This window comes from Empidonax traillii, unplaced genomic scaffold (assembly GCF_003031625.1).
Source record: "Empidonax traillii isolate 1590-97213 ecotype Southwest subspecies unplaced genomic scaffold, ASM303162v1 scaffold292:size1342341, whole genome shotgun sequence".
Lineage (NCBI taxonomy): Eukaryota > Metazoa > Chordata > Aves > Passeriformes > Tyrannidae > Empidonax > Empidonax traillii.
In genome coordinates this window covers 1,241,255-1,260,195 of record NW_020955485.1, presented here as the reverse complement: position 1 = coordinate 1,260,195, position 18,941 = coordinate 1,241,255, and the positions used below count along the sequence as shown (strand labels likewise).

Here is an 18,941-nt window from a genome sequence, read left to right as displayed (position 1 = left end):
GTTTAGAGAGGGTTATTTGAGCTGAAACCCTGCACAGAAGCACAGAATCATCCTGTGCTTGCAGCCCTGCCACTTTCCTGCACGGAAGCAGCCGCTGGAGAGGCGGAAAGCTGGGAGCATGGCTGGCAGAGCTCCCTGCTGCAGGCTGCCAAGAGCCCTCCTTGGCCCGCAGCACTGCCACTTCCATGCTGGAGCAGCACAGCCCAGGGATGTGTTTTGGGATTTACTGCAGCTCCCCGTGAGCAGATGCTGCTGTTCCTGTCCCCATCATGGTCCCAGGCATGTGTCAAGGAGGAGATGGTGGCTGCAGTTTTGGGGTTTTGCTCTTCACACCCCTCTGTGCCTGGGAGGTGCACTTTGTGCAAGGGAGGTTCTCCAGTGGGATCCCCATCCACTGTGAGCCCCTCTTTGCAGAGTGGGGTAAATTCCCAGCTGGCACGTACCTGTCGTTGCTGTGCTACAGGGATGAGATGGGTCTTTCTCACACCCTGTTCTGGTCAAGCTGATGCTCAGTGAATCTCATGGCCATGATTTTCTTGGAGTCATGAATGCCGCAAATTACAGATTTTCCTGAGCGTACTGGGATTCAAGGAAGGAATCAGGGAAGGCACGTAGGGACCCTTGGTAGTGATAAGGTCATGGGATGCTGTGGAGCTGGTGCAGCCTGTTTGGGCAATGTTTCCTGGGGAGCTTTCACAGCTGCAGGGCATTTGGGAAAGTGATAAGCTGAGATAAGGAGATAAGGTCTGGAGAAAGCAATGCAATTTTCCTCCCCAAACTGAGCAATACTTGGGGTTTTCTTGGTGCAGAGCCACGTGTTGTTTGACTAGCAGAGGCTGCGTGGGTCCCACTGCATGTCCAGCCTTGGAACAGAAGAGCCTTTCCCATGAGAAGCTCAGTGTGTCTGGGGGTTGTGAGAGCTGTATGAAACCATAAGCCTCATCACTCATGAAAAACGCAGAGGAAATGTTGAGGAAGGCACTGAAATATCTCTGCTGGACAGGGAGGGAAATATTCCAAAGGATTTCCTGCAGGCTTCTCATCCCAGCTTCATGGTGGACATGAGCAGCTGGTGGGATTGGGAAGGTGACAAAAAAGGCAGATATCAGAAATTATGGGGACCAATTTTTATGGCTGAACAAAACCTTCAATTGAAATGCTACATTTAAGAGGAAAGGAAGGTCATAAATCTGCCTCTCAATGGGCAACGGGGTGTCCCATGCTGACATGGCTGTAGCAGGGATGCTGGTGAAACCACACTAACCAGGGCTGAGGGAATGGAAAGGACACGTCACCTGTTTGTGGAGGTGTTGGAAATTTGACCCATGAGAGGTCCTGGCATGCCAAGCAGGCACCTTCCTGCTGCAGCAACTCTTCCTCTGACTCCCTACACCCCCAGGAGTGATGTGGGTCCTGGGAGATATGTGGGTCCTGGACAGAGTGTTGATGAGATGGGAGTCCTGGGCAGAGTGTTGGTCCTTGACAAGGTGTGGATCCTGAGTGAGATGTGAGTCCTGGGAGAAGGGTGGGTCCCAGGAGATGTGGGGATCCAAGGCAATATGTGTGGCTCCATTGCCCCAGAGATCCCAAACTGCACAGTGCACAGAAGCAAAGCTGGGATCTCAGTACTGCTATGAGAAACTAGGGTGTTAAGCCCCAGCTCCCTTTTGAGATTTATCCCAAAGTGACTGGTCCGTGTTGGGTGGTGGTTAGAAAAGACCCATATGGCTTTTCCAGAGATCCCAGCTGTCAAAAACACCTCTCCGGGTGACTACTGGGATTCCCTTCCCATAACTGAGCTCCTTTGCACTAAAGGCTCTGGGGCAGAGCTACCGCACCCCGAAGAGGTCACTGTGCCCGCAGGGCCTGGCTGGGATTCTCCCGAGCTCCCATCGGCAGCAGGGAGGGTCCCCAGGGGAACGTGTGGGGTGTCACCCTTGAACACCTTCCCCGGGCAGCACTGGGGAGGTCTCTGCGTGCTGATGAGACCGGGGCGGGGGATGGGGGGTGGGGACTGAGGGGCAGGGCAAGAGTTAACCTACCTGCTCTGCCATCCCTTTTGGCTCCACCTCGGAGAGCAAGGGGAGGGAAAAGGGAAAAAGTAGGGGGAAAAAAAAAAAAGAAGAGGAGGAGGAGGAAGAGGGCAGAGAAGCGCCCGGACCGCGGGCAGCCCGGCCAGCAGCGGAGCGGCCGCCCCGTCCCACTCCCAGCATGTTCCAGTGGTGAGTGATCTCCGGGTAACGGGGAGCCCGAGCCCAGCTCCTGCCCCGCTCCAGCACGGATCGAGCCCCGCTGTCCCTGCTCCGCCGTCCCGCCGAGTGTCCTCCGCTCCCACCGCTCGGCACCGCCGTCCCGGCGCGGCGTCCTGCCCGGAGCCGCGGGACTGGAGGTCCCCTCTCCGCCGGCTCCCTCTCGAGAGTCGCCCCGGTCCCCTCCCCACCAGCTCCTTCTCGAGGGGCGCCCCAGGGGTGGGTGGCTGGAAAAGGGCAGCTTTGGTGGGGAGGGTGGCATGGGGAGGCAACTGAGGGTGGCGTTTGTCCTTTGTCCCCCGATCGCCTGTCCTCATCCCAGCAGCGGCGGCTCTGCGGGGGCTCTCGGGTGGGGTCTCCCTGGCCGCGGTACCCCGGGGAAGGCTCTCTGGGCTGTCCGCTCCCCACGGAAATCTCTCTCCATCCCGTGACACATCCCGGCCCGCCGGGAGCCAGGACAGGGGCACCGGGCAGAGGCGGGCAGTTGGTGTCCCCCATGCCTTTCCCAGCCTTTCCCTGCGAAGGGCTGGTTTGTGTGGTGGGGCCAGGGGGAGCGGGGCCACCAGCCCTGCCCTGTGGGGTCCCTCTCCCACCGCAGGGCTAGCCCTGGGGCAGATGCCCTCGGCGGGAGGAAAACCCGGGATTTTGTCTCTTGCCTGTTCTCCAAACCTGCATTTGTATTGCTTTCTGTTTAAACCAGATGGCTTTTTTAAGGAGGGGACGTGTCTCTGGGCATTCCGGCGTTGGGGAAAACCGTCGGGAACTGGGGCACCGCTTAGTGCTTCCACCCGGCTGGCATAGGCTACTTTTGGGGACATTTGGATGCTTTCTGCCCAGCGTCTGCCCCTAGACAAAATCCCCTCTCCCAGTCCTTGGCACTGCCAACAGACAGGGCTCTATACTGGCCGTACCTCCAGTGACTGGGTCTAATTGAGGGGCCAGAAAAAAAACCCAAGAACCCAATAAACAGACAGTGCTGGCGAATCAAAGAGGTTTTCATGTGAATCCAAAGTGAGATGGGATGGGGTTAGAGAGCCCCAGTCTCCGGGGCATCATCTGCCCTCCATCGTCAACACCTGAAAGTGAAACTGCCCACCTCTAATTCGGGGTTTATGTTTAACTGCCCAGGTGGTGCAGCCACCTCACAGGGAGGCTTTTAGTTTTTCTGATGGATAAAAGAGAAGGATGGGGCTGGTACCCTTTCAAAGCTCTCTCAGTGGCACCAACACCAGCAGTTGGGGCAGTCGGTCCTGGTTGGCACTGATGGGAGCAATCTGGGTGGCTGCTGCCCTCGGGCCCTGCAGCGCTGGGTGTCCCCCACTCCTGGGGATGCTGCTGGGGACTGGATGGGGCAAGCAGGGTCCTGGGGCTCAACAGGGTGGCTTCTCTGTAACGGCAGCAAACCCAAAGCACCTCTTTTGCCAGTGTGGTGCTTCTTGGTGTCTCCAGAAAGCAGGACCTGGTTTCTCCCCTCTTGAAGTACTTCCCAGCTGAGGACACCACAGAGAAAGACTCGAGATCAGAAAAGATGTGCATGCAATTCTTACTCTTTTGCCCCCCAACTCCTCAGTTTGGTGTGGGAATCTCCTGCAGTTGTTGCTCAGGGTCCCCCTAATCCCTGTTGCTTTTCTGACAGTGCAGGGACGGAATTTCTGCAGGGGAGAAGTGGCCGTGGAGCCCCCTGTTCCTGCTGGACCTGGTGGTACCCCATGGTTTGCAGTCAGACCTGTAGGAAAAATCCCAAATAGGTTCTTGTAATAAAGCAATAATTGCACTGGTGAGAGCTGGGAAACGGTGTCCCCTGAAGGAAGGAGGAATAAGTTTCTGTGTTGCTGTGCAACACCTCACCGAGTCACTTGGATGTACCCAAGCCACCTGACTCTCCACCTCTTACTAAACACCGGAGATCTCCCCTCAGCCCCAGGTCTGATCTTCTGCCTGGACCCGAGGAGGGTGGATGGGGATGAGTGGATCCATGTGGCTTCTCTCTGTTAGGCAGAGTCTGCCAAGGCTGGGACCCACCCGTGCCAGTTAGTGACAGCCCTTCCTATGCAAATCTTTAAAAATTGTATCAGTAATTGCCTGCCTTTGGCTTCTGGGCAACCTCTGGCTGTATTTCTGACTGGGTATTTTATCACTTGTCCTTGGGGTGGTGGGGAGTGAGTGCAAAGAGGGGATGGGACAGGATGGGATAGGGTAGGATGGGATGAGATGGGATGGGAGTAAGGATGGGTTGTCAGGGTGGGATTGATACAAATAGAGTTACTATACAGGGGTGACCAGCGTTATTTTTGTGGCAGTGCTGGGTACTGATAAGAGGGTTTAAACGTTGCTTGGCTGTGCTTGGAGTAAAGTTGTATTGGAACTGAAGGATTTCTAAGAATAAGCCCGAAGCTGTGAGGGCAGGGCTGGAGAGGGTTAAGGGAATGGTGAGGTCTAATCAGAACTGCTCCCTCATCAGTCTCAGATGAGTGGCCACATATAAAACCGGATGGGGAATATCTATCCGTTTACCCGTAATTACTTATTTCCATGCTCGCTCTCACACTAGTGATCACAGTTTTCCCACGACAACGTGGGGCTCAAAAGTTCTTTGTACTTCAGGGCAAAGCCGGAGACAGGAGCTCCTGAAAGCTCCCGGTTTCCGTGTTTCCCATTTTGGGTTCCTACATTTAAGGGTGACTGCAGTCCCCAAGGACAATGCTGACCCCTGCCCTGGGGAGCTTGAGGGGCTACAGGATGTTTCACCAAGCAGGTGCCTGTGGCCCAAAGCCCCAGCACCTTCCTGGTGGTGCTGATTCCAATCTGACCCCCAGGTCCAGGAGATTTCATGGCTTTTTTGGTTTTTTGACTATCTGGATAAGATACTTGGGTTAAATGTTTCCAATTTCAGCCCCAAGCTCCTTCTCTGGACTGTCCCAAAGTGAAGATGCCATCTGCCTGTGAGAGATAATTTTGGATCTTTCTGGAGTGGGAGACTGAGGGCTGTCACCAGCTGGTGTCACCAGGCTGGGACATGCTTCTGTCACCAAGAGGACAGACTCATGAGAGTCACAAGACCAGTGCCATGTCTGTCTCCTTTGGCTCCCCAGCCAAGGTCCCTTTCACCCACTGGCAGGGAAAGCAGGTGTAGGGGCTGCCAAGCACCTCGACTTGGAGCAGAGAGAGATGGGACTGCCCTTAGGAGGCTGTCAGGAGTGGGTACAAGGAGGTCAGACATTCCCTCATGCCCAGTGCTCATTTGAACAAGGAGATGGCTCATTTGCACAGGACTTCGGTGGGAGGGAATTGGTGCAGGTGTGCCAGCTGTGGAGGGGAGCTGAGCATTTGGGAGCAGCACACAGTGCAGATGGGCAGAGAGGGCAGTTCCTCTCCTCTGCAGCAGTAGGAAGAGAAACCCACCTTTAGCTGTGTGGAAAAGCAGGTTGTGGGAATTTGTGCATCAGTAATCTCTGAGTGCAGCCTTCCCACTGTCCCAAGGACCTCAGGAGGATCCTGCTCAACCCCCCCATGAGCTCTGTCCACAGGCCAGGTTTGATCTATCCGGTCCTCTACACGCCCTGGACATGCAGACACCTGGTTTGCTGCAGGCTGGGAAAATCTGTGCCCCTATCTGCCCTGCGTCCACTGCTCCTTATCACCACAAAGGAAGCAGTGGGACCCAAGAGCTGGCCAAAACACCCAGCAGTGCCCCCAGAAATGCTGGTTCACGAGGTGATTACAGGGTTAGGGGTGTATTTTTCCCAATGAATCTTGAAGTTTGACTCAAATTGCTTCTTCTAAGTCCTGATGTGCCATTTTGAAAAGAAATAATAATGCCAGTTTCATGTTGACTCTCATGGTCTTTCCGGCTCTGGTTTCTCAGCGTTGTTGCCAGTCTTAAGGCCATGGGTAGTATGTTTGTGTGTTGGAATTAATGCTTCTGAGGAAAAGATAATTCTCTTCTGTTCTTGTCCTGAACTGCAATTTTCAGATGGTTGAAACAGGTTTCCCTTGAGACTTTCCTCCAAAACAACTGCCTTGCTGAAACTCTCACCCTGACTTCAACTTTCTCAGCCCATTTTTTTCTTTCCTGTGAACCCTTCCCAGCTCTTTGCACTGGGGTTACCAGATGACACCTGCTACACACCTTGTGCCTGTCCCTGCAGTTATGCGTGGCCCCAGAGCTACCCCACAGGTGGGATGCAGGTGGGAAGAGCATGCATGAAGGTGTCCCACAGCTCTTTCCATGAGGCTTCTGCTCATCAAAAGGTGATGGGACCCAGATTATGAGGATCCCATGACCTCTCCACGAGGTGCTTTTGCAGACAAGTCTCTCGCACGCTGCAGTTTCCTCCCCTTAACCCCCTATCTTGTCCCTTTAGGAAGAAGACCATCTACAAAACAGTTTGTCTCTCCTTCTTGCTGATCATCACGGTGACGGTGCTGCAGCGGGGAATGGCCCCCAACCAGTTCATGCAGGGCCAGCAGCAGAAAGACCTGCCCCCTCCAGAACCTCTGAAAACACAGAAGAGAGACAACGCCTTCTCCATCACCAGCACCTTCTGGAAAACCAAGAAGGAGAAAGCTCCTGTGAAGGAGGAGAGCGTGACGGCAAAGCAAACAAGATCCTGGGATGTCACCACTACCAACTGCTCAGCCAACCAGAACTTCAGCAAAGTGGACTGGTTCAAGGGGCTGGAGCCCAACTTCCAGCAGTTCCTGCTCTATCGGCACTGCCGCTACTTCCCCATGCTGATCAACCACCCTGAGAAGTGCAGTGAGGACGTTTACCTGCTCATTGTGGTCAAGTCCATCATCACACAGCACGACCGCCGCGAGGCCATCCGGAAGACCTGGGGCCAGGAGAAGGAGGTGGAGGGCAAGAAGATCAGGACGCTGTTCTTGCTGGGCACGGCCTCCAAGGAGGAGGAGAGAGCCAACTACCAGAAACTGCTGGATTACGAGAACCACATCTATGGGGACATCTTGCAGTGGGATTTCCTGGACAGCTTCTTCAACCTCACCCTCAAAGAGGTCCATTTCCTGAAGTGGTTCAACATCTACTGTGACAACGTCCGCTTCATCTTCAAAGGTGATGATGATGTGTTTGTGAGTCCCAGCAACATCCTGGAGTTCCTGGAGGACAAGAAGGAGGGAGAGGACCTCTTTGTGGGGGATGTCCTCCACAAGGCCAGGCCGATCCGTAAGAAGGAGAACAAGTACTACATCCCCAGTGCCCTCTACAACAAAAACATCTACCCACCCTATGCAGGAGGTGGGGGCTTCATCATGGATGGACCCCTGGCCAAGAAGCTGCACAAGACCTCAGAGATGCTGGAGCTGTACCCCATCGACGACGTCTTTCTAGGGATGTGCTTGGAGGTCCTTAAAGTATCACCTGTTGGACACGAGGGCTTCAAAACTTTTGGCATCGTGAAGAACAAGAACAGCAAGATGAACAAGGAGCCATGTTTTTTCCGGAGTATGTTGGTGGTTCATAAACTGCTGCCTCCAGAGTTGCTCCAAATGTGGGACTTGGTCCACAGTAACTTGACATGCTCAAGAAAACTCAATGTCCTTTAGCTCAGTCTCTCTGGAGAGCTGGGACTGGAGGGGCTGGGACAGCTGATCCCCCCTCCAGGAGGGGGTGAGCCTCTGCTGGCGGCACATGAGTCCTTCAGGGGCATCTCTCTCCAGGGCAAGGAGGGTAGAGACATTGCACTTGCGGGCAGGGTTTGTGATAGTGTTTGTTCCTGTACTGTATTGTGGTTCACTTATCTCCAGCTGGGTTGGGGGTTGTTGAAAAAAAAAAAAAACAAACCAACTTGACAAATCAAGCACAAAATGGAAAAAGAGAGAGAGAGAGGGCACAGAGGTTTGTGCTCTGCTTTACGTACCTCCTTCACAGCAGAGTAATAAGTGAAGGAGTCGGAAAGGGAGGGAGGGATGTGGCACATTTTTGGAGGTGTTCAGGTCTGGCTATCCAGGGAAGCTGCTCCAAGGGAGTTCAGCTGAGCGCAAGTGCATCAGCCCCCCACAATACAAAAATCATGGGATTTTATTTGTTATCTCAAATTTCTCCTCCATGCAAGGTTTTGGTGACCTTGATCCTGTGCGCATTGGGTTCACCCCCACCAAAGTCCTCTCCATGTCCCCACAAGGGGCTCTCCTCAAAGGCCAGGCCTCATCAGCCCTGAGCCCCCTTAGGATTTCAGCATGGCACTTTCAGCAGGGCACCGGCATCTTTGTCCCTAAAAGAGGATCCCAGGCGATGGTGGCTCCCAGCCCCCTTGTGGCCTTGCTTTGCATGCCCTCAGAGGAATGCATCCACCTGAAATTCCTGAGGGATTTGATCCTCCTGGCTGGAAAGAGAAGAGACCAGGCAGACTGTCCTTGCCTGTGGCCAAGGAAGTGGCAGAGAAACTTGGTGGCCCCCAGCTGGAGTGGCCCAGGGGTTTGTTACACCTGGGACCTCAGCTTGGGTGCAGTTTCCTCTGGGGAGACCCTCTCTCTGCAGCAGGGCTGCCCTGGTGGGTCTGGTTGGAGGGGGACAACAGCCCCCAAAGGACCCATGCATGGCTGCCTCGGGCTTAGCCCTGGTTTGGCAGCAAATGTGATGCTCCAGGGTGGATCGGAGAGCGCTGATCCTGCCCCAGCACATGGAGCAGGCTCCAAGGGGACAAGGTAAAGGAGGGCTGGTGTTTCACACCATGTCTGCTCTTCTCAGGGTTGTTGCAGTGTTTATTCTACAGGATGAGGCACAGGAGCACAACAGGGAGTTGTGTCGTGAGACATGGCCCTTTTTCATGGCTGGAAGGGCCACGAGCTCTTGAGGGGAGCCCTGGGTCATCTGCTGTGATGGAAACCCCACAACACAGAGAGACATATGGCCATGAAAGGGCCACAGACGTTCTCCAGCCACCGACTGCAGGTATGAGCAAAGCAAAGCCACAGGCGTGTGCAAAGCCACACGTGTGCATGGGCACTGCTGTGCCAGCTCCCAGGCACAGGGTCTGCACACCCAGACATCACTGCATGGGGTGGACAGGCAAAGCCACAGCCCCATGCACAGCAAAATGCAGGCACAGGTGCGCTCACTCTCTCCCTCTCTGGTGCCAGACATTGAAAGGAAAAACTTTTGACTACCTCAAAGGTCCCCCTATGCAGTGCCTTTCTTTTTTTTCTTTCTTTTTCTTAATGTATTTTGGAAACAGGCCTGTTTCATTTACTCCAAGTCTGTATGTTCCCCAGGTTAGAAAACGAATTAAAAAAGGGCATAAACCAGTCAAAAAAGGCACCCCTCACACCAAGCCACACCACTCTTGGCAAACGTCCCTGGCTGCAGATTTGAAGAGGAGGAAGAGCAAGAGCCAGTGCTGCCCAGGGCTTGGCTGGCAGTGATACTGTGAAATTTGATGTACGGTGCACTCACCCCATCGCTGGGGCAAGTGCCAGCAGTGCAGGGCAGAGCCCCGAGGGCATTTTCGGTGCCTGTATAGGTTAGGTAACACACAACACTCTTTTCCCTTCCCCTCTCCTCCCTCCTTCCACTGGGAGTGAGTTCAGAAATACTTTCCAAATTGACACCTCCATAATTTATGTCAGGTACAGTACTTTTGGCAGTGTCCTGTATTCAGGGTTGGCTCTTGCGCTCTGTAGCGATGTGTACAGGGAGCCAGAGCTGCGTGCAGACATCTCTCAGTGTTGTTCTTCACCTGGTGGGACCTGTACAGAGAAACCTTGTAGATTTTGGTGAATATTCTAGTTTCTAAATAAAGGTTAAAAGAAGAAGAAAAAATCCTACAAGCCCTCAGCTCCTGTTTTTAGTAGTGGGTTTCTGCTGGGAACAAAACCTGGCAATGGGCTACAGTGGCAAAACTACTGCTTGGCCTGGACATCTGGGGACTGTAGCTGCCCTGTTCCAGTTTGGCACAGCTTCCTTGTGGAGTCTGGCATGGACTTTACAAGGCCAGCAGGTATTTGCTCTCTTTCATGCACTCCTCCACCTCCATTTCAAACTCAGCTAAACTTCTGAGCCTCTTGGTACCTTGCAGTGAGGAGTTTCTCATCTTGACCTCCGTGACAAGGGTCACTTCAGCAGGGTTGGAAACTCACCTGTTTTGTTGAACACCCTCTCCTGGTGCTGAAGGAGATTGACACTTCCTGTCCCCACCACCCTCCCCATGGCAGGACCTTGCTCGCTGCCCCAGCCAAAGCTCCAGAGGGTGACACAAGCCCTGGCCACAGAGCAGTGGGGCACACACAGCAAGGGTCAGCAGTGACCCCAGAGCAGAGTGAGCCATGTCTGCAGGGACAAACCCACATCAGGTTTGAACCTAGCTGGGGTGAAGAAGAGGAAGGCCACAGGTGAGCCTGTAGGGCACTGGAGGCTGTTTCCAGAGCCAGCTCCCAGTTCAGCTGCTCCACATGGTGATGGGGAGCAGAGGTCAGCAAAGCAGACCAGGACATGGTGGCCTTGGCAGGCTGGGCCATCTGCCACTGGAGCTGCATCAAAGATCTACGTGTGGGGACAAAAGGCAGGTGCACTTGCGGGTGGTCCTGCCCTTTTCCTGCTCCAGTGTGACCCCCCTGTGGGACTCCACTGCAGGGTATTGGGGTGCGAGGGAATGCTCCAGCCAGCATCCGAGGGTGCTGGAGCGGGTGCAGGGCCCACATCCCGGTGTCCGGGCCGGTGTGTCCTGAGGGACGATTCCCGGCGGGAACAGCGGGCGGGTGCTGCCCCCTGGCGGCCGGACCCGCACTCCCACCATTTGCCGGCGGGGCGCGCGCGCGGCTCCAAAATGGCCGATCCCAAAGGGCCGGGGGAGCGTCGGGCAGGGACGGGGGCGAGGACACCAAACACTCAGAACACACAAAACCCATAACCCTCCCGCCAAGGTGACCACCCCCCTCCCCCAACTGGTTAATATAAAACATTCAAGGCACAGGGAATCCTTGCTCCCCCAGCGCTCAACTTTGGGAAGCCATAGAAGGGCTGGAAGGGCTCTGCAGGATACCGATGTTCCCAATGCTGGTACAAGGTGCCTGGAGGGTGGAACAGTCTGTAATAACTGCAGCCAGAGCTGAGAAGGAAGGTCATTGGAACGTGCCAAAGCCCAGGGCAGGACCTTTCAGAATGGCACAATGCCACTGACATTCGAGCCTGCAGGTCCCTGCACCCAGGAAGGCACAGCCCTGCTTTCTGTACCCATTATCTTCACCCACGGGTAACTCTGTACGCCTACACCTACCACTGCAGGACAGCAGCCATGTGCCTGGCTAGAAAAACTGGTTAGTGACCACTGCCACTGAGCTCCATTATCCCTAGGCAGTCACCCTGACCCAGTCTGAAGAACGGCAGAAGGTCTGGGCATGAGTTCAACCAAGTAGCCACTTACCCCGACCTCCTGTTTCAATGTATTTGCTTCATACTTAGGGACAACTCAAGCGGAGGCAATTTGGAATGAGGCACAAGAGGAAATGCCTGCAGGATGGAGCAACTGAGCTGCAGGGCCTTAGTACAAGATCTGATTTACTCATTTGTTAAGAAAGAATGTAAAAGAGCAATTGGCTACCAAGCACCATCACAGCAGCTTTAGTTAAAAAAAAAGATAATAAAATGTGGTTGTGGTCACACAACTTACCTTGGCAATCATATTCTTCTACCCTCCTTCCTGCAAGCACTCTAACACAGCACATACACAACAGCTAGATGAGACAGGCTCAAGCAAAGCAGGATAGAAGCTGCTGCTGTGACAACTAATGACCTTAACACGAGAGAGGGAAGGCTACAGCCAGCCTGTTTTGCACAGCCTGGCTTCATTTAGTGGCACAGAAGTAACACGAACCAGTTTAGGTCCTTTAATCTGTCCAAGACAGGGTGCTGAAGCACAAATGATAAAACATTCTGCATTTTTACAGCAAAAATGCTACCGAAGTTTATAGGAAAAAAAAATTTGTACATGGTAAAACATTATAAATTCAAGACAACTCACAGACAAGGGGTAAATTCCCACATCTATCACTCGTTGTTTTTTTTAAAAAGTTCATTTGAACAGGCAAGCAGTTAAAATGGCTTGCTCTTGCTTCCTTGAAATGAAAATTAGTATCTTCCAAGTGGCTCACAGTACTGCTTCGCTTCTTGGAATGTCCCCCGAAGGCTCCGCCAAGATCAAAGGAGAATAAAAACCCCCGGAGTCCTTTCAGATAGTCTCGGAGAGCAGAAGAAGGGGAAGGAAAGGGGAAGTTTATTCAAACTTTATCTTTTTTCCTTGTGGCTTGTGATCTCCACCTCCTCCTCTGCCTCCTCGGAAGCCACCTCTACCTAAAAGGAAAATTATTGCAAAAAACAGAGTTAGATGTATAATATATATGGTGTGTGTATACATATATATAAATGTATATGCACAGATAAAGATATGTGTGTGCAGATACAGATATATATATGTATCTGGCCCTTCCAAAGCCATCCTGGCACAGGACGGAAAATAAATTCAAATCCATTGCTCTGTGGTAGACCCACATCATAACCCTAAGAATGGCTTTGGGTTATTTTCTGAGCATACCCCCTCAGAACAAGCAGCATTTGCCTCCTCTTACCTCCAAATCCACCTCTGCCACCACCTCTGCCACCAAATCCACCTCTTCCTCCTCGGCCGCCTCCTCTGCCACCACGGCCACCAAATCCGCCGCCACGCTGGAAGTCACCCTTTGGCTTGGCAAAATCGAGGATGACTTTGTTTCCATCTATCTCTCCATCTTCCATGGCTTCTTTAGCTGCTTTGGCATCTTCTGCAGAGCTGAAGTCCACAAATCCAAACCTAGGGAACAAGTTACAAGAATGAGTCAGTGACACTCCAGGAGCTGCAGCACCACCTTCAGGTACCCGACAGCAATCCCCTCGGAAACAAACACTGGCACTTCTGCATCTCACAGGACGTGTCATGTGTAGCACAGCAGTGGCTAATCACAAGCGATGGAACCCCACTGTGAGTTTTTGCCAGTACTGAACAGTTAATATTCTTCTCGTGCGAATCCATCAGCTGCCACGGATTTGTTGGCAGGAAGGAGCTCATTGAGAAGAGGTGAGAAGTGAGCATGTGCTGCCCTCCATGAATAGACCCTAAAGCTCTGAACACATTCTCTGCTTCCATCCAAGTTAGTTATTTCACACACTCACCCCCACGTGAGCATGAGAACCACACCCCCCCCCCCACTGCACAGATCAATGTGAGGTGCTCTGCAGCACCTGAACCAATCCAGGAGATGTTTAACATACCCTTTAGATGATCCAGTGTCTCTGTCTGTGACTATTCTCGCACTGATAGAGCCTTCAAACGATTCTCTTAGCGTCTCTTCCGTGGTGTCCTCAGAAAGGCCTCTGACAAACAATGTTTTGCTTTGCTCTGTGGAAAAGGAATATATTCACAGGTCATTCAACCTGAACAAGGAAACCTTTAGCTTATCACATCCAGCTTGCGCTACTGCCTCCTAGAACGGCTCCTGGGCATGAGGGCGTCGTGTTCAAGAACAGCTCAGGCACTTGAAATCCATGAAAACTTTTTCAAGACTGGAGTTAGACACTGACATCAAAGGATTTCCTTTAGCCAACCTGATACTGTCAAAATAAGCTCTTCCCACTCCCCCACTTTATAAAATAGATGCCTGCATCTTATTAATAGCAATAACAACTAACCGTACAGACACTGCTGGATCAGCACTTGACTATCTAGAGGAATTTGACAACAGTTTCATCAGCAATTCAGATAATCAGTCATCATATCCAGCACACTCACTTACAATGCAGATCTTTCACTCCACTGGCAGTTTTTTTGTTTTAAAACAGCCCCAAGTTCGCCTGAACGTTGCCCTCCTGACACAGCTGTTTCATGGTCAAGCACGCAACACTTACGACTGAATCCTCCTCGTGCGTTCGTGTTCCCTTTCTGCCATGATGGTGCGCTGAATTCCAGTCTGATTGTTCTGCCTTCGACCTCTGTGTTGTTATAGGAATTCAATGCCTCCCTGGCATCCTCAGCTGTGGGAAAATCTACAAATGCATACCTATATGGAGAAGATTCCAGTCAGTCTGGGAGCAAGAGGGAGTACCTGAGGCAAGTCATTCACAATGCCAGCCACCCAAGGGAGGCAGGAGAAAGGCACAACGTACCCTTTAGACCTGCCCTGGTTGTTCTGTGGCAGCTTGATGAAAGAAGCTTTCTTAAACAGTTCTTGGAGAGTCTCTTCTGTAGCGGCGTACGAGAGATTGTTGACAATCAGGGTCTTTGACTCCCTGTCTCCACCTCCTATGGGGAAGAGTCAGTTCTGTAAGTGCAAGCTTGGAGAAGGAGAGCTCTATTCCTCCTGTTACCAGACTCTGTCTAGGGCTGAGAGTAGTTTTTGCCTTCTCCTCGTCTCAAGGTGAGGCACAAAGCCAAGTCCAACCCTGTTTTGGTCACCTAGATCTGCTGACCCACCTTGTCTGAAACATGCAGTAGAGACATAAAACGCACAGGATGCAGAGCACAAGTCAGATAAAAGGTCCCTCCGTGACATCTTAGTTTTCTTGCAGTGCTTAAATTTGCCACAGTAAACTTCATAAACAAGTGGACTTAAATCATGAATGTAATTTGTATGCATATTATCAGTCTGGAAAAGTACCTTTCTGATGTTCTTGCTGGCTCTTCTCACCAGTGAAGTCAATGACCACAGCACGACCCTCTATCTCTGTGCCTTGCTTCTCCTCCAGAGCTTTGTTTGCCTCAGCTTCTGTTTTAAATTCAACATAGGCCATCCTACAGCACAAAAAAAGAACGTAAACAAATGTCTCCTTCCTGAAATGACAAAGTTCTGGAGGGAACTGAAAAAGGGAGGGGAATATGTGGAAGAAAAATGCTGCAAAAAGTAGCTTTTTCAGTACACCTAATGCAGCAGGTGCCTTTAAGGCAGCTAAAGGACACACAAGCTTATTAAAATATGCCAGAAGTCGAAGGAACAGCAAAATTCAACAGTCCTCTCAGCTACACACCCTCTGCTGCTTCCATCCTTGTTCGTTACTATCCGGACTTCTGCTGCATTTTCAAACACCTCCCTGATGTCATCCACGGTTATACGGTAGGGCAGGTTCTTCAAAAACAGTGTTCTGGCATCTCTCTCTGCAAGGAGAGAAAAGTTACTTTCAGGTCACCAGCTAAAAATCCCTCCCCATCTTCACTGCCACAGCCAGCAAGTTATCCAGCAGAAAATAACCACAGCAAGTATTCACTTTTACAGAAGCTTCAAAAGCAACTGTTATGAAAGTTAATGATGCTGCCATTGAACTTCTTTTAAGGACATCAAGGTCAGGAAACAGGTCTTAAAGCTTTAAAGGGAACACATTTCCTCCTCAGTCATCCCAATATGTACTATTTCTTGGGATCACATCTGCAGATATTCCAGTCTCAACTTCCATATCTCTATGCCAGCACGTGAGAAACTTTACTATGTAGAGCCCAAAGCGTGAAGATCCACCATGACAGAGTAGAAAAGCAGCCACCAGTAATACCCCAAGCCTGCTCCAAGCCCCCATTATAACAACTCTTCTTTGATGTGCACAGGTATTCAGAGTTGTGGGCCCTACCTTTCTTATTTTCTTTCATAGTTTCCTTGCTCTTTGCTTTTTCCAGTTTGATTTCCAAACCCATTAACTTCTTTCCATTCAGTTGGAGAGCTTTATCCAGATCTTCAGCAGATGAGAAGTCCACATAGCCAAACCGCCTGAAAGAACAGTCGCCTTAAAATCTCAGCTGATCTCCCTCTGGCAGCAAAGACCACAAACAGAAACCCAAAACCAGGGGTTTCCATTGGTCAAGTTTGACCGTAATAAATTAAGTGCTACCTGGCCCACCTAAGAATAGCTCTGCAGTGGCAGCTCTCCCTTCAGGGAGACACTCTGACATAGCTGCACACCAGGCAAAGTACTAAACCCTCATCAGTACTGTGGCTCCTCCATACACTACCAAGCAAACCATCCCAGCATCTTGAAGGGAATCAGCATGAGCACGCTTACACCCCTCTAAATAAATTACTGCCAATTGGAAGAAATAAGCAGCATAATTCTGCTGATGAACTCACTTGGAAGCACCAATTCTGACATCTAAAATTTCAATATTCTTCTTCCCAAAGAATTCTCTGATGCCAGTCTTCAGCTCTTCAAACTCCTTGGATGAGACCAAATTTCCCACAAAGAGGGAGAAAGATGACATAGGCCCTTTAAATGAAAAGGTAATAGAGTGGGGACATTTTAAGGCAGTTTTTTTAACAAGTGGGAGTCAGACTCTCGACAGCTTTAGCACATCAGTTTCTGCTCAAAAGTGACATCATGCATCAGTATTAAGTCCCTTATGATCATCATTTGTGCTGGAAAACCCCATCCCTGGAATCCTTGCTCTTCACAGTTACGTTCCTCACCCAGCAGTCCAATCTCAGTCTATTATAAAAGTATCTTTTGATGATCACACACCACTTACCATCCGTTTTCTTTTTCTTGGCCTCTGGTGCACTTTTATTGGCCATTTCTTTCTTCCTCTTTCCAGGTGCTTCCTTGACAGGTTCTGTGACAGAGAACAAAAAACAACACTGAAAAATACAGAACCTTTCCTACACAGAAGCAAACTTTACACCAATCATACACAAGACCTCTTGTCATTGAACAATTGCTTCTGAGCCCAAAAGATGGGACAAAACTTTTGCTCAGCCATCCTTTCTGATATTGAGTAGTTACGATCTCAGAAACATTTAAACTCACTTTCATCCTCACTTTCCTCCTCAGCATCCTCCTCCTCTTCATCATCGTCTTCATCATCATCCTCATCATCATCTTCCTCATCTTCAGAGTCTGCCTTGGCTTTCACTGGTATGGCCTTGGCTGGAGTGGTTTTCTTCACTGGAACAGGGGCTGTGTCCATGGCTTCATCTTCAGACTCTGAAACAAGTTAAGCACAGAATTTCATCAGTTTTAGATCAAGCCTCTTTTGAGACTAAGAAAAGAAAAGCAAAGTAGTGTTTCTCACACCTCCTTAAAATTGTTCTCAAGAAGGAAGTTTAATAGCCAACGTTTATAACAGCTACCTTCCCCCCTCAAGTTTTACTGCATTAAAAACCTGTTCACCAAAAGTAAGTAGTTTTACTAATAGGGATAAACTAACACCCATTCAGCCACATGGACAACATCAGCTAGCTAAAACCAGATGGGCATACACTGCAGCCTTCCCACTAATCCATTATGTTACTCCTCAAGCTCCCCATTAGCTTGTTTATTAAACACCTTTTTTTAAGAGTCAAACAAAGTTTCCCTAAATCTCACATACCATCGTCTTCTTCATCCTCCTCATCATCTTCTTCATCCTCCTCTTCAGATTCCTGCTTTGCTGGCACAACTGCAGGCTTTTTGGCTGGTACTGCTGCAGGCTTTTTGGCTGCAGGCTTCACAGGCATTGGTGGTTCCTCTTCCTCATCTGCACCAAAAGTACAACAAATCTTTATTATCAAGGCTGGAAGGCTGAGTGGTATGGGTAAAAAGTACTTCGTGTCACAGGATTTTGACAAAGTTCAGCACAGAACAGCCAGGAAACTAACAGATGCTTCACAGGCTGTGTGTAATGCAGTTGCAGCCCAAGTTTTCCTCCAGACTTCATTGATTCCCCACCCTTCCCACATCTTACACAAGGTTGAATGCATATTTCAAAAGTAACTTACCAGAATCTTCCTCTTCTTCATCATCCTCCTCATCGTCCTCCTCATCTTCGTCATCATCTTCATCATCATCTTCCTCCTCACTCTCTTGCTTCTTGGCATTCTTTCCATTTTTCGCTCCTTTAGTTAGGACAGCAGCCTTTTTAGGTGATGGAGCAACAGCCTTTTTGGGCTGTGGAGTAGGCACAGCCTTCTTTGCAGGTGTAATTGCCTTTTTCGCAGGAGTAGCAACTTTCTTTGCAGGGGTAGCAGCCTTCTTGGCTGGGGTAACAGCTACTTTTTGTGGTTTCTTCTGAGGGATCATCTGAAAGACACATTAGTGTAAGACCCTTATGCTGCTCCTTTATATTACAATTACTTCAATATCGGACAAACATACAGCAACTGCAATCTAAAGCGTTACCTTCTGATAGTTTCTGTTAAATTACCTTAATTGCCCTTCCTATTGAATTAACAAAGACCAAACCCATATTTTCAATGCTTTTAACAGATGACTTAAGTAACATTTAAGCCCCTTGAAACTCCGTGGCCCTGAAGCAAGACCAGTGATCTCTAATTGCATTCAAAAGCTTGAAACTTTTAGACTTGCACATTATTTTTGTGACATAAATCACTTACTGCTGATGCTCTACAATAGTTGATATTCACTTCTTGCTCATCAGCTTTAGGACAGCTTTGAGACCCCAGCAGTCCTTCCAAAGCTTGTAAGTATAAGCTTTGCTAGATATCTAAGCTAGTTTTCTCCCTACTGCTTTTGCCTTATATATATAATCCAGTTTATTCTTTAGCCACAGTTAACTGACAGGCACCGATTGTTTATTACTGTTCATTTTGCCACAGTGTAACCCACAGGCCCGATGACACTTGTAACACGTGCATCCTCCCGACTTTCATCTATAGATCCATTACCTCTTCTCCGCTGCTTTCGTCTAAGTCAGAGGACTCTTCTTCCTCGCTCTCCTCGAACTTCTTAGGAGG

General features: G+C 50.4%; 2 protein-coding genes and 2 non-coding genes across 4 annotated transcripts; 1 reads left to right on the top strand and 3 right to left on the bottom strand.

Moving 5' to 3' along the window:
* Positions 1-2,132: 2,132 nt before the first annotated feature.
* B3GNT7 (UDP-GlcNAc:betaGal beta-1,3-N-acetylglucosaminyltransferase 7) lies at positions 2,133-8,051 on the top strand. The gene is made up of 2 exons (XM_027890620.1): positions 2,133-2,222; positions 6,614-8,051. The coding sequence occupies exons 1-2, from the start codon at positions 2,212-2,214 to the stop codon at positions 7,812-7,814; spliced, it is 1,212 nt and encodes a 403-aa protein (XP_027746421.1). The 5' UTR covers positions 2,133-2,211; the 3' UTR covers positions 7,815-8,051.
* Positions 8,052-11,803: 3,752 nt separating this feature from the next.
* Positions 11,804-18,941, bottom strand: NCL (nucleolin; the record flags this gene model as incomplete). The annotated part of the gene is made up of 14 exons (XM_027890591.1): positions 11,804-12,555; positions 12,831-13,051; positions 13,510-13,636; positions 14,143-14,294; positions 14,401-14,536; positions 14,892-15,025; positions 15,259-15,385; positions 15,850-15,986; positions 16,344-16,479; positions 16,739-16,822; positions 17,017-17,193; positions 17,579-17,725; positions 17,967-18,267; positions 18,873-18,941. Coding segments are annotated over 14 exons (2,025 nt in total), but the record flags the coding sequence as incomplete, so codon positions are not given.
* LOC114060832 lies at positions 13,940-14,016 on the bottom strand. Its single transcript, XR_003571973.1, has one exon. It is a non-coding gene; the product is annotated as a small nucleolar RNA SNORD20 (small nucleolar RNA).
* Positions 16,561-16,630, bottom strand: LOC114060831. Its single transcript, XR_003571972.1, has one exon. It is a non-coding gene; the product is annotated as a small nucleolar RNA SNORD82 (small nucleolar RNA).